Here is a 20,455-nt window from a genome sequence, read left to right as displayed (position 1 = left end):
TGGAGGGGGAGGAGAATACTCTCAACACATGAATAATTTGGAGATGCATGGCTTTCACTGGACAGGAAAGGTATAAAAATGTGTAATCTGAAAAGTAGAGTACAAGTATGAAGCTGCATAAAATGGAAACACTCAAGTAAAGTTCAAGTACCTTAAACTTGAATTTAAGTACAGTGCTTGAGTAAAAGTACTGAGTTACATAAGAGGTTCAGGTGCTGGTTGCATTGGTTCAAATCAGTTACACATGAAAGTGTTTTAAACTGAAGCTTTCCCAAATCTGAATGTATTCATAGTGGATTAAACCCCAACACAGAGATCAAAGCACTCACAGAATGAACTGAAGGTCCAAAACAAGAATAATATCATGCAAAAAAGTATTTTAAAATGATGGATATGCAACATAAAGACTTTATACTGTGATACGACTTTTAGCATCAGAGCTTAAAGGGAAAAGCAGGACAGCATTGTATTATGTCTTCTGGAGCAGCCGGATGTATGAAATTATCCGCATGAAATAAATAATCTGTTGCATTTGAAAAAGTAAGATCACCTATTTATACAGAAAGAATCAGAAAACTACAGTGATCTTTAGCTCTAAGTGATTAAAAGGCCTTTCAGATTCTTTCTGCCTCTTACCCAGTTTGTATAACCTTGATTTATTTGTTCTGCTGGTCTGAATGTCTCCACGTTCTTCAGAATAAACTAAAAAATGAACTAGAATTTCTAATAATTTGAAGGTCTTTGCCTCGTTCGAACACGGTGCTTTTGGCAATTTATTATTGATGGCCCTTGAGACCTCAGTATCCAATTTATTCTTTGACTGGAGTCCTCAGTGCATGATATTAGATGCTTCTTGTGCATGATGTACTCAGTATGATCAAGATCAAAGTTCCTAATCTCGATGATCGAACTGATTTTTTTCTCAGGCCTCCCAACTTATTCAGCCAAACCGACCTTAAATTGTCCCAAGCTTTCGGTTTTATGTAGAGACGAGATCTGTCATGGTTAGCTTTTGAACATGAAGTGAAACATGACTGCGGCTTCGCAAGAAATTTTAAGTGTTTATGAAGTAGAAGAAGCAGGTTTGACCAACAGAATCAGGTCTGTTTCCAAGCCTCTGCTGAGGAATGCCATGAGATGTGGTTGAAAGCTCTGGAAACACCTGCACCTTTTTTGACCGTTTATGATATATATTTTTAGGTTTCTCCTGTTTCCAAGGTCAAGGATGAACCCTCAAGCTAAAGATGCCTGTTTTCATGCTCACTGTCCTTTTTCAGAGAGGAAGATCAACTCCGAGGAGGACCTCATCATCCTCATCGACGGTCTGAATGAGGCAGAGTTCCACAAGCCGGACTACGGAGACACCATCGTGTCCTTCCTCACCAAAACCATCAACAAGTTCCCGGCCTGGCTCAAACTGGTGGTCACAGTCAGAACTACGTTACAGGTGAGAAACAGATTGCAGCCACTTCAGTAAATCCACCGTTTGTATCTGCTCTTCTGCTGTTTCATGTTCAGTCAGACTCAGAAAGTTGTATTTTTTAAAACAGCACAGAGGGTTTTTACATCAGCGTTACCAGCGGGGTACTTTTGCATCAGCTGGAGGCCACTAACTGACTATTGAATTTGTCTTGAATACAGTTCTACCCTCTTTGTCTCTGACCTTTTCATTTTTCCTCTATTATGCAGAGAACATGAAAAAAAGTATTTGTATAGTCTGGCTTTTTCCCCTCCCTTTGCCTTTTATTCCTGAGAAATTAATTAATAGCATATTATACTTTATTGACCTGTATATGAATCATTATAAGTGAGCAAGGCTGTCAAGGCGGATTTATCAAGCTGTCTATTACTAAAAACGAGTCCTGTACTCTTCAGGAGATCACCAACGCGCTGCCGTTCCACCGCATCTCTCTGGACGGCCTGGAGGAGAATGACGCCATAGACCAGGACCTGCAGGGCTACATCCTGCACCGCATCCACAGCAGCCCAGAGATCCAGAACAACATCTCGCTCAATGGCAAGATGGACAACACCACCTTCGGCAAGCTCAGCGCCCACCTCAAAGCCCTGAGCCAGGGCTCCTATCTGTACCTCAAGCTCACCTTTGACCTCATCGAAAAGGGCTACCTTGTCCTCAAAAGCTCCAGCTATAAGGTATTGAGCTATTGCTTGTTTGTAACGGTTTTCACAGGTGTAGCCGAGACTCCGGTGGCATGAGGGAGAGATGTGAGGTGGAAGTGACAGGTGCCTGCAGGTAGTTATTGCAGTTTGGCTGAACCGATTTGTCCCACTTAATAACACAGTCAGCATTTAGCTGTGACACACAGCTAATGGAGGCAATTAAGGTACTTTAAAACCCTTGGCCCCTGATTGTGGTAATTCACGTCAGAAGCCTCAGACTCATAATTCACCCAAATCGCAACACATAGATGTGATACCCATATTGCTACATTGAGTGTGACTCACAGTTTCTGAAGACATCATTATCTCTGATGTCCATCATTAATAAACATCCATTAATCCGCCTAGAAATCATACAAAAATAGATGCCTCCTTTTAACTGCAGATCTTGCCTGACAATCCTTGTGTTTTTAAGTTTTGTTCAGTATCAAAGCAATCTAGTGGTAGTTGTCTGTACATTAATGATTTCATTGCAGAAAGGGACTTCTAATAGATAATTCGGCATAGTTTTAATGGTGCCAATTTGGCAAAATTAGGTTTAGGCTGAGAAAATGGGGCCCCAGTTGTAGCCTGCAGCATAACTCCCTGAATCCATAGCAAAGGGAAAGAGATGAGGGGGTGTTTGGAGGGCCCAGATGTCTCGATTTTGCTTGAAGGGGGACCCACTGTGTCAAACCTTGAAAAGCCCTCTTCTAAACTAAATGTGGTGCTCACAATCTGCAAAGGCAACACTTGAAAAGCATTTTTATTTATCTGCACTCTGGCACGCTTTTGCGTAAAAGTAGCTTCATGAAATCTTTGACTGGAGGAGCGCAACACCTTTTTGATAAATAATGCAGTTGAATTGTTTCAGTGTGCATTTCATAATGAAATATGTTATCTCACACCCACAGATTCATTTAATTTCATGTATTCAGAAGTGCTTCCAGACTCCATAAAAAATGACAACTTATAAATTCCACATTCTTCTCTCTGAGGAGGATCACGTGGAGCGGTTGGAGACGCGCTGTACAAACACGATGCATTATTCATGTTCTGTAGAGCCGATCCAGAGAAAACCAGCGTTACGATTCACGTTCCCTCCCTCCTCCTTCAGGTGGTCCCAGTCAACCTGGCAGAGGTGTACCTGCTGCAGTGCAACATGCGCTTCCCCACGCAGTCGTCATTCGAGCGGGCGCTTCCTCTGCTCAACGTGGCCGTGGCCTCGCTTCATCCGCTGACCGACGAGCAGATATATCAGGCCATCAACGCAGGTTCACTGCAGGTAAAGATCCTAAAATATACAAGACCTTTTTGAGTGGAGCTCTGTGATCCAGTCAGCATCAAAGTCACGCTTCTCGTGTGTTAAACGTGGGGTCTATGAACTGGTCTTAGTTACCGTGGAAAGTCATCTCTTGCTAGATTTTTACTCCGTCCTTGAGCTAAAATAGTCAGTGATTCAATCAAAAGCCAAACCATGTTATCAGATGTTTATTTAACACAGCCAGGAATAATTAAAGACACAGAAAATATATGTCTGGAATCAGCTTTTATGTCACATTTCTATGTTTTATTTTAATTTGCTAATCCTTTGTGACATCTAGTCAACTGAAAACAGCACTAAGACAAAGACAACGTAACCTAAAGTGTTGACTATTTAGGCATGAATATTAAATGAGAGAGAAATGCAAGTTTTAGAGGCTTAAGCATTTTAAAGAAAACATCATCTTTCTTTTTTTTTATTCGAATGAAAAAATGAATAAAAGCGCCTGTTATTCCATTTACGCTGGAAGACTGACACAAGCAAAAGTGCTCTTCAGCTGGGTATCAAGATGAAAGAAAGCGTGTTTACCGAGCACTTCATCAGTGAGAAGGTTAATGCGCACGCTGCTTTGGATTCACTCTGTGCTCGTAAATGTCTAAACATCAAACATTTCGTCCATTATCGTTGAAACGAAACCTCCAAAAGCAGATTGCAAAGAAGCGAGTCGTCCCATGCTGAGAAAACTAGCGAATATCAGCAGGAGCCAGCTATGAACAATAACTAACATTGACACACGGCGTGCTGCAGGGCACGCTGGACTGGGAGGACTTCCAGCAACGCGTCGACAACCTGTCGGTCTTCCTGGTGAAGAGGAGGGACGGCACGAGGATGTTCGTTCACCCCTCCTTCAGGGAGTGGCTGATCTGGAGAGAGGAAGGAGAAAAGACAAAGTTCCTCTGCGATCCGAGGTGAGGACGGCAGGCAGGAGGTTTATGCTCAGACTCTGCTGCTGTAAGGAAACAACAGCTTTTAAAGGATAACTTTCGTTTTTTACAACCTGGACCTTATTTGTAGCATTAAATACGCCCATTTACTCACCCAGTCAACTTTGGTGGCATTTGGAGTCGTTTTGAAGAAATTAGCCCCAGAGGAGCGGTGCGTATATCCGTATAATGCGAGTACTCGGGGCATCCATGCGCAGCCTCTATATAACGCATAATCTGCGGAAACTCGTTCATATTCCAGTATTTTGTTTTGATATGCTGGCGCTATTCCCCTCTGAGCGTGGTGGCATGTTATCAACATCCAGCGTCTCTAGGCAACTACCTCTGACGTGGATGATGTCATTACCGAACGCCTTGCGCTGAAGCCACAACACGGCTGACTCTGCGGCGGTCGGCTACGAATACGCAATAACGAACCATAGCTGTGGCAAACTACAGCTAAACTAGCCGACCGCCGGCTCAGAGGGGAATAGCACCAGCATATCATAACATAATATGAATATGAACGAGTTTCTGCAGATTATGCGTTATATAGAGGCTGCGCATGGATGCCCCGAGTACTCGCATTATACGGATATACGCGCCGCTCCTCTGGGGCTAATTTCTTCAAAACAACTCCAAATGCCACCAAAGTTGTCTGGGTGAGTAAATGGTCGTATTTAATGCTACAAATAAAGTCCAGGTTGTAAAAAACGAAAGTTATCCTTTAATGTCTCACTTCAGCATTAGAATTTTCCCATCTGGATGCAGGATGTTGTTGCGGGTTTTATAATAGAAATAATTTTTATAGAAGTGATCGAATCATTAGTTGTGTATCTTATCCTCAGCTGCTCCACAAAGATGAAATCTCAGCTGTTTTCCCAAAAGTAGAATTAACAGGATTCTGATTGAATATCATTATGAAAAAGTAAATGGTCAATCTTTTAGCTTTTATAAGAAAATATATTGATTTTATCATTTAGTTTTTGATTTAATCCCATTTCAAAGTTACTATTCATCCTAAAAATGTGACATTTAATAGTTCTTCTTGCAACCAGTTGCTGCTGTGTTGTGTATAACATCCCAGAATGTCATTTTAAGGCCACAGCCATGAGTGCATGGCTGTATAAGAAGAAACCAATCTTTCAGCTGCAGGTACATTATCTTTATCTAGAGTGTGAAATGTTTTATTTCCCGTGTCTTAATTAAAACCGACTGCACCGACTGTGCAGACGATAAGACGATGTAATGACCTGATGAGTCAGTCTGCAGTATTGAAAGATTGCGTGTTGGTCCTCTCCGCAGGAGCGGTCACACGCTACTGGCCTTCTGGTTCTCTCGGCAGGAGAACAAGCTGAACAGGCAGCAGACTATTGAGCTGGGCCATCACATCCTCAAAGCACATATCTTCAAGGTATGCCATTATTTGTCTCCACACACGCACACACAGCTGCAGTCTGGCTCCACAGTAATGAATATTTACACTCCATCTCTCTGTTCAAGGGTCTCAGCAAGAAAGTCGGGGTTTCCTCATCTATCTTGCAAGGCCTGTGGGTCTCCTACAGCACAGAGGGCCTTTCAGCTGCACTTTCTTCACTCCGAAACCTCTACACTCCCAACATCAAGGTACAGGCAGAGCAGAGAGGAGTCATACTTACAGGATATTTCAACATGTTCCAATCTGCTTCTGAAATGTGCTTCACAGAAATCTTCCTCTCTCTGGACTGAGATACTTTCAATATAATAAGTTGCACTTTGCTAAGCTAACTTTTTATTTCCTCATTTTGTATTTTTTGTATGTTTGTGTATGTGTGTGTGTGTCCAGGTGAGCCGGCTGCTGATGCTGGGCGGTGCCAATGTCAACTACCGTACGGAGGTGCTGAACAACGCCCCCGTCCTGTGCGTACACTCCCACCTGGGCTACATGGACATGGTGGCTCTGCTGCTCGAGTTCGGCGCCTCCGTCGACGCTCCGTCCGAGAGCGGCCTCACGCCGCTGGGCTACGCCGCCGCTGGGGGACACATGGCCATCGTGACTGCGCTCTGCCGCAGGAGAGCGAAGGTGCGCGGTGAAAAATGGAGACTGCGTGAGGACTTGCCCCGTTGCTATTTGTTTTCCTGATCAAATCCATGTCCCACTCACAGGTGGACCACCTGGATAAGAACAGCCAGTGCGCCCTGGTTCATGCGGCCCTGAGGGGCCACATGGAGGTGGTGAAGTTCCTCATCCAGTGTGACTGGGGCATGGGCCCACAGCAGCAGTCACCACAAACCCAACAGCACGCGGCCTTCACCAAGAGCCACGCAGTCCAGCAGGCCCTCATCGCTGCAGCCAGTATGGGCTACACAGAGGTACAGCAGGGAGGGATGGAGGGATGGAGGAGGGCGATGGGGGTGGAAGTGGTGTCACGGTTTGATTATCGTACTCTCCAGTGAGACATAATAAAGTCTTCAGCCCATTCAGGGACTCTGAGTCTTAAAGCAAAAATGATTAAAGGCTTAAAATGAGCTCCTGTAACTATTACTGCTGCTATGCCGCCTCTAACTGCAACACTCATTTTGCTCTTTGGAGTTTTTGGAGGTCGATATCTGTTGAAGTAGATTCTGCTAGAGAAAAAAAAAGCTAGATGTACACATTATTGTCTGCACCTTGTTGCATTCACGCCAGGGTTGATACCAGTGTGTGTGTGACGACTTTTCTCAGTGATGCTGTGATGTGTTTGTCATATGTTTCACTGGGATTTAGTTTTCACTAGATGTGAGCACCAGGAGAGAAGGAATCAGACGGTGAAATATTTAATCAAACAGATTGAGAGAGGAAGACCAGTAAACTTACACTAATTTGAATTTTAGAGAGAGTGAAGGAGGGAGGGGAAAGACTGAGCGTATGATGGAAATTATGGAAACAGAAAGATGTAAAGAAGGCGAGAGGAACCATGTATGAATTAACTTAACGTGGTAAATCTGGAGGCTCTAAATAGGCTAAAGCTTGATGGAGGTCTGGCGGTTGATGTCGTAGCTAATGATGACTGTCAGTTATGTAAATTCAGCCTTTTCGGTCAAATGAAATGAAATTCAGAAGGATAGTATTGTAACAGGTGGTTTTATTTTTATCTTTTATTTGTACTTAAGTCTGTTTAAAGTAATCTTGAACACTAATCTGTGTCCTCTTGAATCTTGTCCCCTGTCAGATTGTGTCCTACCTGCTGGACCTGCCAGAGAAAGATGAAGAGGAGGTGGAGCGGGCTCAGATCAATAACTTTGACACTCTGTGGGGGGAGACAGGTGGGAATACCGACTGCAGCCAGACGTTATTACACCAATAAAACCCTGCACGCCGTACTGACAGAAGGCTGTGAATGCTGAATGGTTCATGAGCTGTGAAATCACTGGCCTTAATGCAAAAATACACTAGTTTGTCCAGAGACGTGCAATTCAGATCTTGCGAGAGAGGGTTTTTTCTGCGCGAGGCGGAGCGCTGCAGTGCGGATATGAGAGATGCTTCTCGTGTGTCTGCTGCTGCTGCTGCTGCTGCGTCAGATGCTGATGGCAGTGCAGTGGTGTCATTGGAGCACAGACAGGGCTGGGCTCTCACAGAGGAGGGGGGGGGGATGAGTGTGATCCAGAGTGCCCAGAAACTGCCCTGTGGCAGGGTGTTGAGAAATGTTCTGTATCATTGTAACCTAAAGCTATCAAACCTCATTGCTTATTCCCACAGCTGCGGTGTGAGCAAAGCTGCTTCTCACCGTCAGCTGAAGGACTCACTCAGCCGTAATTTCATTGTTTATAAGGACTGAAGGAAGGAAGTTGTTCTGGAAGATGATTTGTAATCACAGTGTTACTGGATTGGTCAGCTGGAAGTACATTATCCAGCAGCAGCCGGAGGGATATACAGATATACTCCCTGAACTGTGTAGATCAAAGCGTCCTCCAGCGGACAGTAGACAGGTTGAAACTACAGCTAGTCAGACAAATCGGCTGATATTTCTGACTGCAGATACATCTGTGTCAGTCAGCCGAGAAGCAACAAGAACTTGCAGTACAGAAACTGTCACTCAGAGACAGCGTTATTACACAGTTTGTCCACCAGAGGGCACTGACAAGTTGACTTTTCCACTGTAAAATGTCCCGCATCCCAATTCTTTACAAAAAACGAACAAGTTAATGTTATGTGGCCGATACATCGTCATCAGATTTTTTTTAACCCTCAAATGTTGAGGTCAGGTTGGGTTATAGTTGAAATCGGGGTCAGCCCTCCATCCTCTCTGGGGCTGCTACCACTCTACTTAAAAGAGCTTTGTTCCCTCAGCTTAAATTATTCCAAATATAATCATTACAGTTGAGAAGATGTATTTTCAAAGGCCTTTGCTCCCAGACTGTCAAGAGTAGACTCTTCTCTTATCTTATGCTTCATCTTCTTCTCCTCCTTCATTGTCTGGCTATAATGTTTTTTTTTTTTTTTGTATAATAATGATGTATGAAATGACAGAAACAGTATCAAAGTGGTGACTGGTTGAGATTCAGAGAATTATCTCGTGGATCTGCAGCTCCTCTCAGTTTTACAGAGCTTTATAATGACTTGCAGCTCGCTGTTTGCATGTCCAGCTGCAACTTTACTGTTTTGGTTCAGTCTCACTGCTCTTATAGCGTCAGTTCTGGCTGCCGTTTTCAGCGAAAAAGCTGTAAAAACCCACTGCGCACTACCCGCTCAGACACAGTTAGCAACTAACTGGTGACCACGGTGGAGCATTTAGCAGCTAAAGACTCAGATATTTCCCTCGGGAGGTGGTAAAAACCAAAAACACAGCTAAAAGAGAGTGGTTATTGGAGAGTCATCATCCAGCATTCACCAGGTGGCCACAAACACACTGCGAATGAATGATAATGTTCTTTGGCTGCTGGATTCGTAAATAAGCAACTGTGGCCAACAATTTCAACTTAAAAGGCGGATATATGTGAAATGTGTGGTTTGGTAATGGCTTTATAGGTGTCCTCCTGCCTCATCTGACAAATAACCCGTGCATGACGGCAGCCAGAAGAACTAAAAACTTGATTTCTAACCACCACATTCACCTTCATCATCTCACCCCTGACTCATTGTGTGTTTGTGCGTCCAGCTCTGACCGCGGCCTCTGGTCGGGGGAAGCTGGAGGTTTGTCGTCTGTTACTGGAGCAGGGCGCCGCCGTGGCCCAGCCCAACAGAAGAGGCATCGTGCCGCTGTTCAGCGCCGTCCGACAGGGACACTGGCAGGTTAGTTGAATGCATCTGCACTGATTTGAGTGGATAGAGTTCACCAGCGCTAGGCTTTGCTTCCTCCAAAAGGCGGCAAAGACGTGGCAATTCTCAAGAAACCCAGAATATTTGTCGTCATTTATCTCACGAACAGCGAGCAAGCAGGACGTCCAGCTGCTGGTATGAAATGACACCGGTGCTGTGCTGTGTTTGGCTGTTTTAGATCGTAGACCTCCTCCTCACACATGGCGCAGATGTCAACCTGGCTGACAAGCAGGGTCGTAGTCCTCTAATGATGGCCGCCTCAGAGGGACACCTCGGGACTGTTGAGTTCTTACTGGCTCAAGGTAAAAAAAAACAAAACAAAAAACAGGGTTCACAACAAATTTGGGTCAGTTTGGGCTTCATGCATTATGAAAGCAAAGTACAAATAAACACAAAATATCTAATATAGTAGAGATGTTCGATAAATTGATAGCAAAGGAAATGAATATCTTTATCTTTGGTGTTTCAGAGCCTGGAGGTAGTGTAAGAAATGCAGTGTATAAATCAAAATGACAGCGGACGTTAAGTTTAAAGGATAGACTGAGATTTGTTTGAATTGCTCTATTAAAAATGTCTTCTTAACTCCAATCACCGTGCTGCTGTTCTGTTGACAGCAATCCCTCCGTGTCTCTCTCTGTTTGGACTGGATGCAAATACAAAAAGTCAGACCTGACGGACGTACAGTTGAGTCAGGTTTGACACATCCACGGAAGCACTGTGGAAAAAAGCTTGTGGATGTTGGAATATTTTGAAAACAAGTGTAATTGTTTCCAGTCCTGACGTATGAACGAAGGAGACAAGAAGACTATTTTCTTTTCTCATACTTGTCTAAACCCCGTAGTCATTCATTAAAAAAACCACAGCCAGTGCACTAATAAAAAATGAGCATAATTACTGTTTTCAAATTGTGTTTACAGTAATTACAGTCAAATTAAATCAGCAACAGATTTTAAAAATCCATCAAAAGGAATTAAGCAGTTAGATATGAAATAGCGAAAATGACAAACCACACAACCACAGATGGAGCGTATTTAGCCGCGCAAATGAATTCAGAGTGAAAGACACCTGGCTGCGTGTCACCGCCGCCGTTTGCTTTCCCAGGAGCCTCTCTGTCTCTGATGGATAAGGAGGGTCTGACCGCTCTGAGCTGGGCCTGCCTGAAAGGCCATTTACCTGTCGTCCGCTGCCTGGTGGAGAGCGGAGCCGCCACCGACCACGCAGACAAGAACGGACGCACGCCCCTCGACCTCGCCGCCTTCTACGGAGACTCTGAGGTGGTAAGTGGCTGAAGGGGCGGGGTATCAAGCATGTGCTCTATGTATGTTTGACCTATATTGTCCAGGCTGTTGTTCAAAGCCATCTGATGAAGGGAAAATTTCTCTGTGCTCGCCTTAAATTTGACTAATTTAAGCCAATCACAGCCCAGTATCCAGCGTATGCAAGTGTGATGTGGAAACTTGAAGCTTCCAGTGCACAAAACTGAGAATGGGCTTTTAGTGAAGGAGGAGACTTCTTGTTTTTCGTATTTTATCATTAATACTTCAAAATTTGTAGAACTTTCAACCAGGTATTTGAACATTTTTGTGGAAAAACAACATCAGACAGGAATTATTATTCCATACAGAGAATCTTTATATATCTCAAAACATGTTTGGAGGGAATCTTTAATTCTTGTTTGGTGCAAACTGAAATGTGTCAATATCACACTGTCAAGCACCAAAATTTGGCATCAGATGCTTCCTCAGAGAGCCAGTTTGGGTTTGAAATGTTGCACCTCTCTTAATGTGATAAAGATGAAATTCTGGGGCAGATGAGGGAGTTTTTGGACTCAGCGCTTGGACAACTGTTCCATCAAAACTTCCCCTGCTATTCTCACCGCGCTTCCTTGTCTTTTCAGGTCCAGTTCTTGGTGGACCACGGGGCCATGATAGAGCACGTAGACTACAGCGGGATGCGTCCCCTCGACAGGGCGGTGGGCTGCAGAAACACGTCGGTGGTGGTCGCCCTGCTCAAGAAAGGAGCCAAGATAGGTAAGAGCAGGTTGGCAGGGCGAAGCTTTAGCACTTAGCTGACAAAGGACCTCCTTTAAATGCGGCATCCTCGTCCTGTAGCGCCACAATAAAAGGTTATATGCCTGCCGTGAAATGAGATACAACTTGAGATTGTACTTTGGTTGAAAAGGTCAAGCATTGGAGTTCAAGCATGAGCTGCATGAAAGACAATGAAGGGAGAAGCCAGAGATGAAAACGCACTTCCTTTCGAGTGCACACTTCCCTGCTGGTCATTGTAGAGCGTTGTAGCATTTTACCGCAATCAGCCATGGACTCAGGTTTGCGTCTCCATGCAGCTTAAACCACTTCCTGCTCCTGTATGTCCTCCCCGCCCCCCCTCCGCTGCCGCATCGTGCTGCTTCTCCTCAGCTATTTATGGCTCTGATGTGTGTTTCTTTTTATCGTACTACTGCTGCCGCTGTGTTGTTCTTCGCTCTCTCTCTCTCGCTCTCTCGCTGTCATGTTTTCTCGGTGCCTCTGTTTGTCTCTATCGCTCACGCTATCTCCCAGTTTCTCCCTCAATCACATGCTCTGTCTCTCTATTCCCCTGCGGTTGCTCAGAGACAGGTTGTTATTAGCGCTTGCGGTGTTTCTTTTCGGTATGTTTTTTTTTTCCGCTCAGGCACTTATCTCCGCTTCTCACTGCTGCTTCTTTTTGTGTTCCTTTTTCTCACTTCTCCTCCTCCTCCACCACCACTGCCATCACCTCTCTTCCTCTCTCACCTTCTCGCTGTTTCTCTCTGGCAAACTCTGCCCCACCCCTTGCTCCGCCCCTCCCCACTTACACTCCTTCCCTTGCTCATGACCTCCTTCCTCCTCCTCCACCTCCTTCCCCTTCCCTCACCCAATACCCTCCCCCTCCCTCTTGCCCCTATCCCCCGCCTCTCTCTCCGGCCCCAGGATGTCAGACGCTGCCCAGTCGGCCCCGAGGTAAAGCCAAGGCTGTCGACTTCTCACCCCACCAGGCATTTTGACAGCTCTATCTCCTCTCTCTGTGTTGTCTGTGTCGTCCTAAGTGTCGGCAGGCCAGCTTAGCTACCAAAACCTTCTCAAACTGACAAATAATAACATGCAAAGGTATTAGCACTGACAGTGATGCAGTCGGGATTGCCTAGAGGTAGACGCTAACGTCCAAGTGGTTAATGACAGCATGCCCGGCCTCCAGCCTGCGACGTCGTACCGAGGTGTCGACCCTCCATTCCACAGATGCATGACGGAAGCCCTCAGTAACACTTGCGTGGTCGTGATCTAGCAGAAAATGCATGTGTTTGTAATTCCTCTGTGCCACCGCCACCACAGACTGAGGTGATAAACCACTGTACTGTGCATCGTTCATCTTCCAGACGTTTCCTCAGTGTCAGCTAGGCCAGTCAGCAGCATTCCCACCCTCACCGCCACCACCGCCACCCTCACCGCCACCACCACTACCAGCTCAGGGGACAGCTAACGCCTGCAGAGCTCCGTTATATCCCTCCTGCTTGCCTCTTTTGTTTATTGTACCTGCCCTGTGTCTCCTTGTGCAAGATCCCCCCCTCCTTTCCATCTCTGTGGTGTGTGTGTGTGTGTGTTTGTGGGTGTGGGTGTGTGTGTGTACACGTGTCAAGGACTGCTTTTGCGCAGATGCAGGAAAGACACATCAGTTTCAGTCGAGAGATTTTTGTTGAATCTTTCAGTCATAAGACAGTCTGCAGGGATGAAGCGTCTTTTTCCCTTTCTTTTCTTTTTTAAACACACGACTCCCGTTAGCATTTACTGGGAGCGCTTCCTGCTTTTCCGCTGCTCTTGATCACATCCCTGAATCAGCCACTAGCACAAAGAACTGCTGTACATCTGCACTTCTTGACAAGACAGAAAAACGTGTCTCAATGGAAAGACATGACGTGATTATGTTATTGTTTCTTTACATCTACTCTGGGTTTTCCCGGGCCAAAACATATCTGCAGGTAATCGTTAACTTGTAATCAACTATTTGAGAACAATTCAAAATGTGCTCGTTCTTTAGGGAAGCTAGACTGCAGCAGCATTAAAGAAAAGCTCAGAATTACTGGCAAATAGTATTTGACCCAGGTGTGACGTCCCATAGCGAGGTCACAGTGTTCTCGAGGTGTGAGAGCAGATTTTTGTAACACTTCCTCTGCAGTGGATTGCCTGTCTTTTCTCCTCCATTCCCCATCTTGGCTGTCGTCCTCATCCCTGTTGTTATTGTCGTGTGTGGTGTGACTCCCAGTCGCTCCTTCCTGCGTCCTCCTCTGCTTATTTCTGTGTGTCTTTCTCACTGTGTTCTTTTTTTCTTCTTCTTCTTTTTTTTTTTCATCTGCTCCTTCCTGTGTTACCCAGGTCCAGCCACATGGGCCATGGCCACCTCCAAACCCGACATCATGATCATCTTACTCAGCAAACTCATCGAGGAGGGGGACAGCTTCTACAAGGTCGGAGGACAGGCCCTGTCGTATCTTCATCGTTTTAATTACAGATGTGATGTGATATGAAGTGTGAAATATAAAAAGATGCTGCTGTTCTGAGCAATATAGGGGTCAAATTATATATTTTCCATATAAATTATAGATAATTTTGTTAATGTGTGGACAAGGTAGGAAATGAAAGCTTTATACAACAATGATTTAGTTTATGTATTGTTATATATAAATGTTTTATTGTCAGTGTCTCCTCACAAGTAGATTACACAGTTAACGTACAGTAAAAACAAGATTATATTAAAATATATGATCAGAAACGCATCTTTATGTCTCGCTCTGGTTTTGAGTGGGAAGGTTTAAGCTTGATTTGTTGTTAACCAGACTCCTCTCTGTTTGTCCGGCAGAAGGGGAAGGTGAAGGAGGCAGCGCAGCGTTATCAGTACGCCCTCAAAAAGTTTCCACGTGAAGGCTTCAGCGAGGACCTCAAGACATTCAGGGAACTCAAAGTGTCGCTCTTCCTCAACCTCTCCCGATGTCGGAGGAAAATGAACGTAAGGCTGCGAAGGACCGTTGTCACGGTTTCAGGGATTTACTGAAGCAGACTTCTTAGACATTTATAAATAAATAACCAAACAGTATAGTGGATAATGCTGTTGGCCATATTTTTCTGTGTTTTGGGTGTTGTTCAGTAGTGTTCTCTTGTGCTCAACCTCTCCAGGACTTTGGGATGGCTGAGGAATTTGCTACTAAGGCACTCGAACTGAAACCAAAATCTTATGAGGCATACTATGCCAGGGCACGCGCCAAGCGTAGCAGCAGGTACACTCCTTTTTATGAAATACTCACTCTGATATACGTGTTAAATTGTCGCCATCGCTACGCTACATTGTGTCAGTTTTTAGAAATTTTGGATAAATGTGACTTTAAAATAACCATCTCCTGTTTCCAGACAATTTCCTGAGGCCTTAGAGGACCTGAATGAAGCCATAAAGCAGTGCCCCAACAACCGAGAGATCCAGCGGCTGCTCCAGAGGGTGGAGGAGGAGTGTATCCAGCTCAACCAGGAGGAGCACCAGCAGCAGGACCTGGAGCTGGAGCCTCCTCCCTCCCCTCCTCCTACGCCTCCCCCCGAAGAGGAGGAGTCCCTGTCCCTGTCCATGCCTCTCCCCCCTCCCCCGGAGCCCCGTCTGGAGGACATGGAGCCCGTCCAGGACCTGTTTGAGGACGAGGACTACCTAGAGCAGGAGCTGGAGGCTATGTCTGTGGGTCTGCCTCCACCTGAGTCTCTCAGCAATCCTTCCAGCCTACCCATCATTCAGAGCCCACCGCTCTCCCCCACACATCCAGATCAGATCTACTTAGCTGGGGGTTCACCCATGGGCCAGCCCTACGAATATCACCCCACCTCCTCCTCCATGTCCTCTCCAACCCGCGGGTCATACCAGCCCACATCGCCATCCCTCTCCCCGACACATCAGAACTCGCACTACCGACACAGCCCGCCTCATACCTCCCCGGTGCACCAGCAGTCCTACAGCTTCAGCCCGCCTTCTATGGGTACGGGGGGTCAGGGGATGGATCACCAGAGCCCACCGCCTTCCCCTTTACGTCGGGCTGCTCAGTACAGAGCCAGTCCGCCAGTAGAGAGTGTTTGCCTGTACAGGTCCCAGTCTGGCTCGCCTGTGCGCTACCAGACGGAGCAGCTCCCGGGCCGACCCAAATCCCCCCTCTCTAAGATGAGCAGCCAGCGTTCGTTCCAGCTGAGCTCACAGCCCTCTCTGTCCTCCCAGCACCACCAAGCCCAAGGCCTCCGTCTTCAGCCTTCCATAGCCCAAATAGTCCGCACAAACCAGCCCAGCAACGTGATGGGCAACAGCATTTACGGGGGCCAGATGGGCCACTCCATGGGTGGTCGCTACCAAGGGGGCTCGGTGGACGTGGAAAGCCGGCTTGTGTACCAGCCTTCCCTGGATGGACGGTCCATGTCCCAGGTCCAGGCCAGCCTCAGTTCTGGGGCCCTCTGTCAGCACGGCGGCCGAGGAGGGGTTATGGAGTCGGGCCTGTTGAAGGATGAGCTACCCCAGCGCCCCTCCTCTGCCTACCGCGCCAGCAGCGGGGGCCCGGGGGGCATCCGTTATAGCCAGACACCTCAGATAAGCCGCAGCCAGTCGGCCGCCTACTACCCAGTCTCTGAACACGTTCTGGAGCGCGCCAATGCCATGCCCCCCTGCCAGCTGGGCTCTCCCGAGATCCCCCATATGGTGAGACGCCCCGTCAGTGCCAATACTACTGAGATGAAGCAGCACGTGCCCACCCCCAGGCCTCTCATCCATTCTCAGAGCGTAGGTCTTCGATTCTCCCCCTCGAGCAACAACATCTCAACTGGATCCACCTCGAATTTAGCACCGGGCTTCAGGCCCTCCTCTTCCATTCAGCAGATGGAGATCCCCCTGCAAGCCACATATGAGCGCACCTGCGATGACATCTCTCCCATCTCTCCCTCCCAGGGCGGCGGGGGTCTGTATCAGGGCGAGACCACCCGCTCTCGGAACACACCCTTCATGGGCATCATAGACAAGACGGCGCGGACTCAGCAGTACCTGCATCAGCCCACACGGTCCAGGGCCATGACGTCCATGGACTCCGCCATCAGCCCCACCTCGCCCGGCCAGCTAGTCCAGCAAGGCTCCACCTACAGCCCCCCCGCCTCGCTTGGCAACATCGCCTACTACAACAAGACAAATAACGCGCAAAATGGACACCTGTTGGAGGAGGACTACTACTCCCAGACCCAGCCCCCCTCACTGGGCAAGCTGGCCAACGGCTCCCGTGGCAGTGGGGACATCCTGGAGCGGGTCAGCCAGGTGCCCACCTACCCGGATGTGAAAGTGGCGAGGACTCTGCCCGTGGCGCAGGCCTACCAGGACAACATGTACCGCCAGCTCTCGCGCGACTCCCGGACCCAAGGCCCCACCTCCCCCATCAAACCAAAGAGACCATTTGTGGAGTCAAATGTGTGATGGCCTGTCTGCGATTGGTTGGTTGGTTGGACTGGGCTTGTCTGTGGGAGTGAGAGGAGAAAAATATTTAGCTCGGCAGCAGAGGCCGCTGACCTTTGTGTACGTGACACGGACGAACTCACCTTAAAGAACTCACGAGTGACAGATCCAGTCAGAGAGAAACCCACACAGCCGGCACACACGCGTAGGGTGTTAGACATTACGTGAAAAAGAAAACTAACAGTGAGAAGCGATTATTTCATCATCATGTTCTGCACACAGGTAGGATAACAGGAGGGTCCTCAGTTCTGATCTCATACCGAATCAAAGACCAGTGCACTTCCAAAACGTGTGGCACAAAGTTCCACAGGTGAACACAACAGGTGGGACTGAAGGAGTGAAAGTACTAATCATCGGACTCTACTCGTGGACTCTGTATCCAACTTCTGTTCTTTCAAAGTGTGCTCTTAACCAAGGTTGCTAGTAGGCTCTATTCTATGTAATACAATATTATATGTTCAATACTGTACATTGCTCAGAAAATACAAATGGCTCAACAACTCAATACTTAGAGAAAAATGACAATATTTATAATTAAGTTATATATTGTACATAGAAATAAAACACATAGTTTGCGTTTGAATTGTATTCTGTTAACCCTGCCTTTGTGTCCCACTGCTAGTCATATGGATGTGGATCCAGGGTAAGAAATGAGGGACACTGACCAACTTTGAATGATATAATTACCTCTATTGTGTCAAAATAAAAGTTTTTGTTGTGGTGTAATGCAAAAAAAAAAATGCTTTCTATGCTGCAATAGGTCCTCAATGATCTGAACTAAGGCTGCAAATAACAGTTGTTTTCTGTTTCGATTAATCTGCAGATTATTTTTGGATGTTTTTTTTGTCTGTAAAATAGGCAGAACATAGTAAAACATGCCCAGTATAATCCGGAGTCCGAGGTGACGTCTTCAAATGTCTCGTTTTGTCCGATCGGGAGTCCAAAACCCAAAGATGTTCAGTTTTCAGTGATAGAAAAACAGCAAATCCTCACATTGGAGCAGCTAGAAGCAGAGATTGTTTGGCTTGAAAAATGACTGCAATGATCAATCGATTTTCAGAATAGTTGCTTATTAATTTCTGTATCAATAGATTAATGGACAAATTGTTCTTTAGCTCTAAGTTAATAAGCGCACACGTACATTAAAATCTGTCAGAAAGTGCGTATGTGCACCTTTTAAAGTCTAAATGGTCGAAACTCTTGTGTCAGAATGAAAATCCAATCACTGCACAGGGTCCCTTCACCTGTCTGAATCATTTCTGAAACCGGTCACATCACCTCATTTCTGAGGCTCAGATATGTAAATTATGATTTTCTGTATTTCTTTATAGAATGGTTACTGTATCACAGACCTCATGATATGCCTTAGTGCGACATTCAACCAACTGTCAAGGCTGCAGTATGACATACTGGACCAGCTTCCTGTCATGAATACTTGCTTAACCATCTGCTTCCATAAACAGGCAAAGCATCAGCTGCTGTAGTAGAAGCTTGAACGGTTGTTTTGCAGAATTCATAAAGCTTGTTTTGAGGACAGATTGCTGTATTAGACAGAAAAAATTTGGCCTTGAGTGCAGTGCATCTGTTTCTAGTGTGAATCTTTGGCTGCAGGGATTTTTAGATCATCTCTAACTGACTGATTCTGATGAAGGATGAGTAGAAAATCCTGCGGCAGGTGCGATCAGGTGGCACAAGTGCATCAAAGTTCGCCTTTGTCCCTCCTCCGTACGCGATGGCGCTGTATGTTCCTGAGAGCAGAACGTACGGCGCATACGCCGGTGATGGGTTAACATGGATAGTGCTCAGCGATTAAAAGCAAGCAAATGCATACACGACCACTGTTACAGACGCTTCCCTTTCTCCTGTATTACTTTGTCCTTTCTTTTTACCCACGATGCATTTTTATCCCGCCACTTCTGCACTAAAAATGCCTGTTGAGTTCTTAACTAAGGGTGCACTTTATGTATTTTACTTACTTTGTTGTTATGATTGTTGAATTTGGAGAAAGTGGGTGTGTGATCAGTCAGACCTCTGACCAGTGATACCAGACTATCATAGACACTATTATTATATGATTTACAAAGCCGTGATGAATGACAATATGAAGAGCAAACAATGTTTTTAAAACTGGTGAAGATGTATAGACTTTCTAGCACAAGTTGTATATACCGACTCAGATATTCCACTCAGTCCAGCTCGGGGTCGCTAGTTCAGCAAGTCTGTTTCCAGAGGTATTCCACCTCATAAGAAATATCCATCACAGTCCTTTGAGTCTAAATTAGCCAGTCTAATGCGCTGGTCTTGCACACATCTTGAAATTAAGTTGAATCTACTGCAGAAAAAAAAACAAATGACTGAGGTTTCAGTGCCCAGAAACTCCATATTTGGAGTTGGGTGATAGAGAAAGTGGAGAATATTCACATTATTTGTATATGTGGGAAAAGTTATAGACCATTTGTAACCTTTTGTTTTGGTTCTCTGATAAAGAATATCTAAAGAGAGACAGCTGACTGTCTGTTCATTCTCAGTTTCACCTGCTCCCAGAGAGAAGCCCTACTTATCTTTACAGAAATGAAGGTATAAACTGTATTATACTTAATTTAAACAAAACTTCTAAATTGAGGATATTTGAGGGTGTATGGTTTCAAGCTGTCTGTGTATATTAGTTTGCTGTAAATAGTCTGATGCATGTTCTATTCTTTCCATGAGCTCAAGCAGAAACATGTATAGCAGTGTTCTGACTCTGGTGTGTGATACAACGTTCGGATCAAAGATAAGGAGACCGCCATCCCTGAACTGTCCTTATCATTTTCCCTCAAACTCACCAGACAAAAGCAAAAGGTTCTTTTATTTTCTTTTAATGTATTTGCTTGCTGAGCAGAGTTCTCTTGTCTGTAAATGTGAGCTTTCAGATCGCTGTGATAAAAAGTTTAATTAAAAACAATAAAAAAGAATGTGTTTTTATCTCATGATAACTGATTGTAATCTGTACAGTCAAACCTATGTATTGGAAAAAAGAACATATTTATAAATGGTTACCAACTGAAACAAGCCCTGCATGTCAGTCATTTATTTTATTGATTATTTGAACATAACAGACAAACGTAGTTCTCTTATTTTGGATGATTTTGGTCCAAAAAACAACATATAACACCAGTGTGTCGACAGAGAAGCAAACTTCTGTACAATATGATGCAATCCAATACAACTCCCGAAAATACAACATGAGTATAGATATTAATG

The 20,455-nt window shown here is 45.6% G+C and overlaps 1 protein-coding gene across 5 annotated transcripts in view; it reads left to right on the top strand.

Moving 5' to 3' along the window:
• tanc2b (tetratricopeptide repeat, ankyrin repeat and coiled-coil containing 2b) overlaps positions 1–20,255 on the top strand; it is a 141,959-nt gene extending 121,704 nt beyond the window's left edge. For all 5 annotated transcript variants that reach the window (XM_041963436.1, XM_041963437.1, XM_041963435.1 and 2 more), the window contains 17 exons: positions 1,278–1,447; positions 1,876–2,154; positions 3,278–3,445; positions 4,232–4,392; positions 5,713–5,821; positions 5,911–6,033; positions 6,233–6,469; positions 6,553–6,759; positions 7,599–7,692; positions 9,525–9,658; positions 9,864–9,987; positions 10,787–10,962; positions 11,583–11,715; positions 14,074–14,165; positions 14,558–14,704; positions 14,872–14,972; positions 15,103–20,255. In XM_041963436.1, the coding sequence (XP_041819370.1) occupies positions 1,278–1,447; positions 1,876–2,154; positions 3,278–3,445; positions 4,232–4,392; positions 5,713–5,821; positions 5,911–6,033; positions 6,233–6,469; positions 6,553–6,759; positions 7,599–7,692; positions 9,525–9,658; positions 9,864–9,987; positions 10,787–10,962; positions 11,583–11,715; positions 14,074–14,165; positions 14,558–14,704; positions 14,872–14,972; positions 15,103–17,173 (4,526 nt within the window). In that variant the 3' untranslated portion in view covers positions 17,174–20,255. The remainder of the gene's footprint in view (positions 1–1,277; positions 1,448–1,875; positions 2,155–3,277; positions 3,446–4,231; positions 4,393–5,712; positions 5,822–5,910; positions 6,034–6,232; positions 6,470–6,552; positions 6,760–7,598; positions 7,693–9,524; positions 9,659–9,863; positions 9,988–10,786; positions 10,963–11,582; positions 11,716–14,073; positions 14,166–14,557; positions 14,705–14,871; positions 14,973–15,102) is intronic.
• Positions 20,256–20,455: the final 200 nt, after the last annotated feature.

This window comes from Chelmon rostratus, chromosome 21, assembly GCF_017976325.1.
Source record: "Chelmon rostratus isolate fCheRos1 chromosome 21, fCheRos1.pri, whole genome shotgun sequence".
NCBI classification, from domain to species: Eukaryota; Metazoa; Chordata; class Actinopteri; order Chaetodontiformes; family Chaetodontidae; genus Chelmon; species Chelmon rostratus.
Note: the sequence above shows the minus strand (reverse complement) of the source record. Positions and strands in the feature narration are given on the sequence as shown.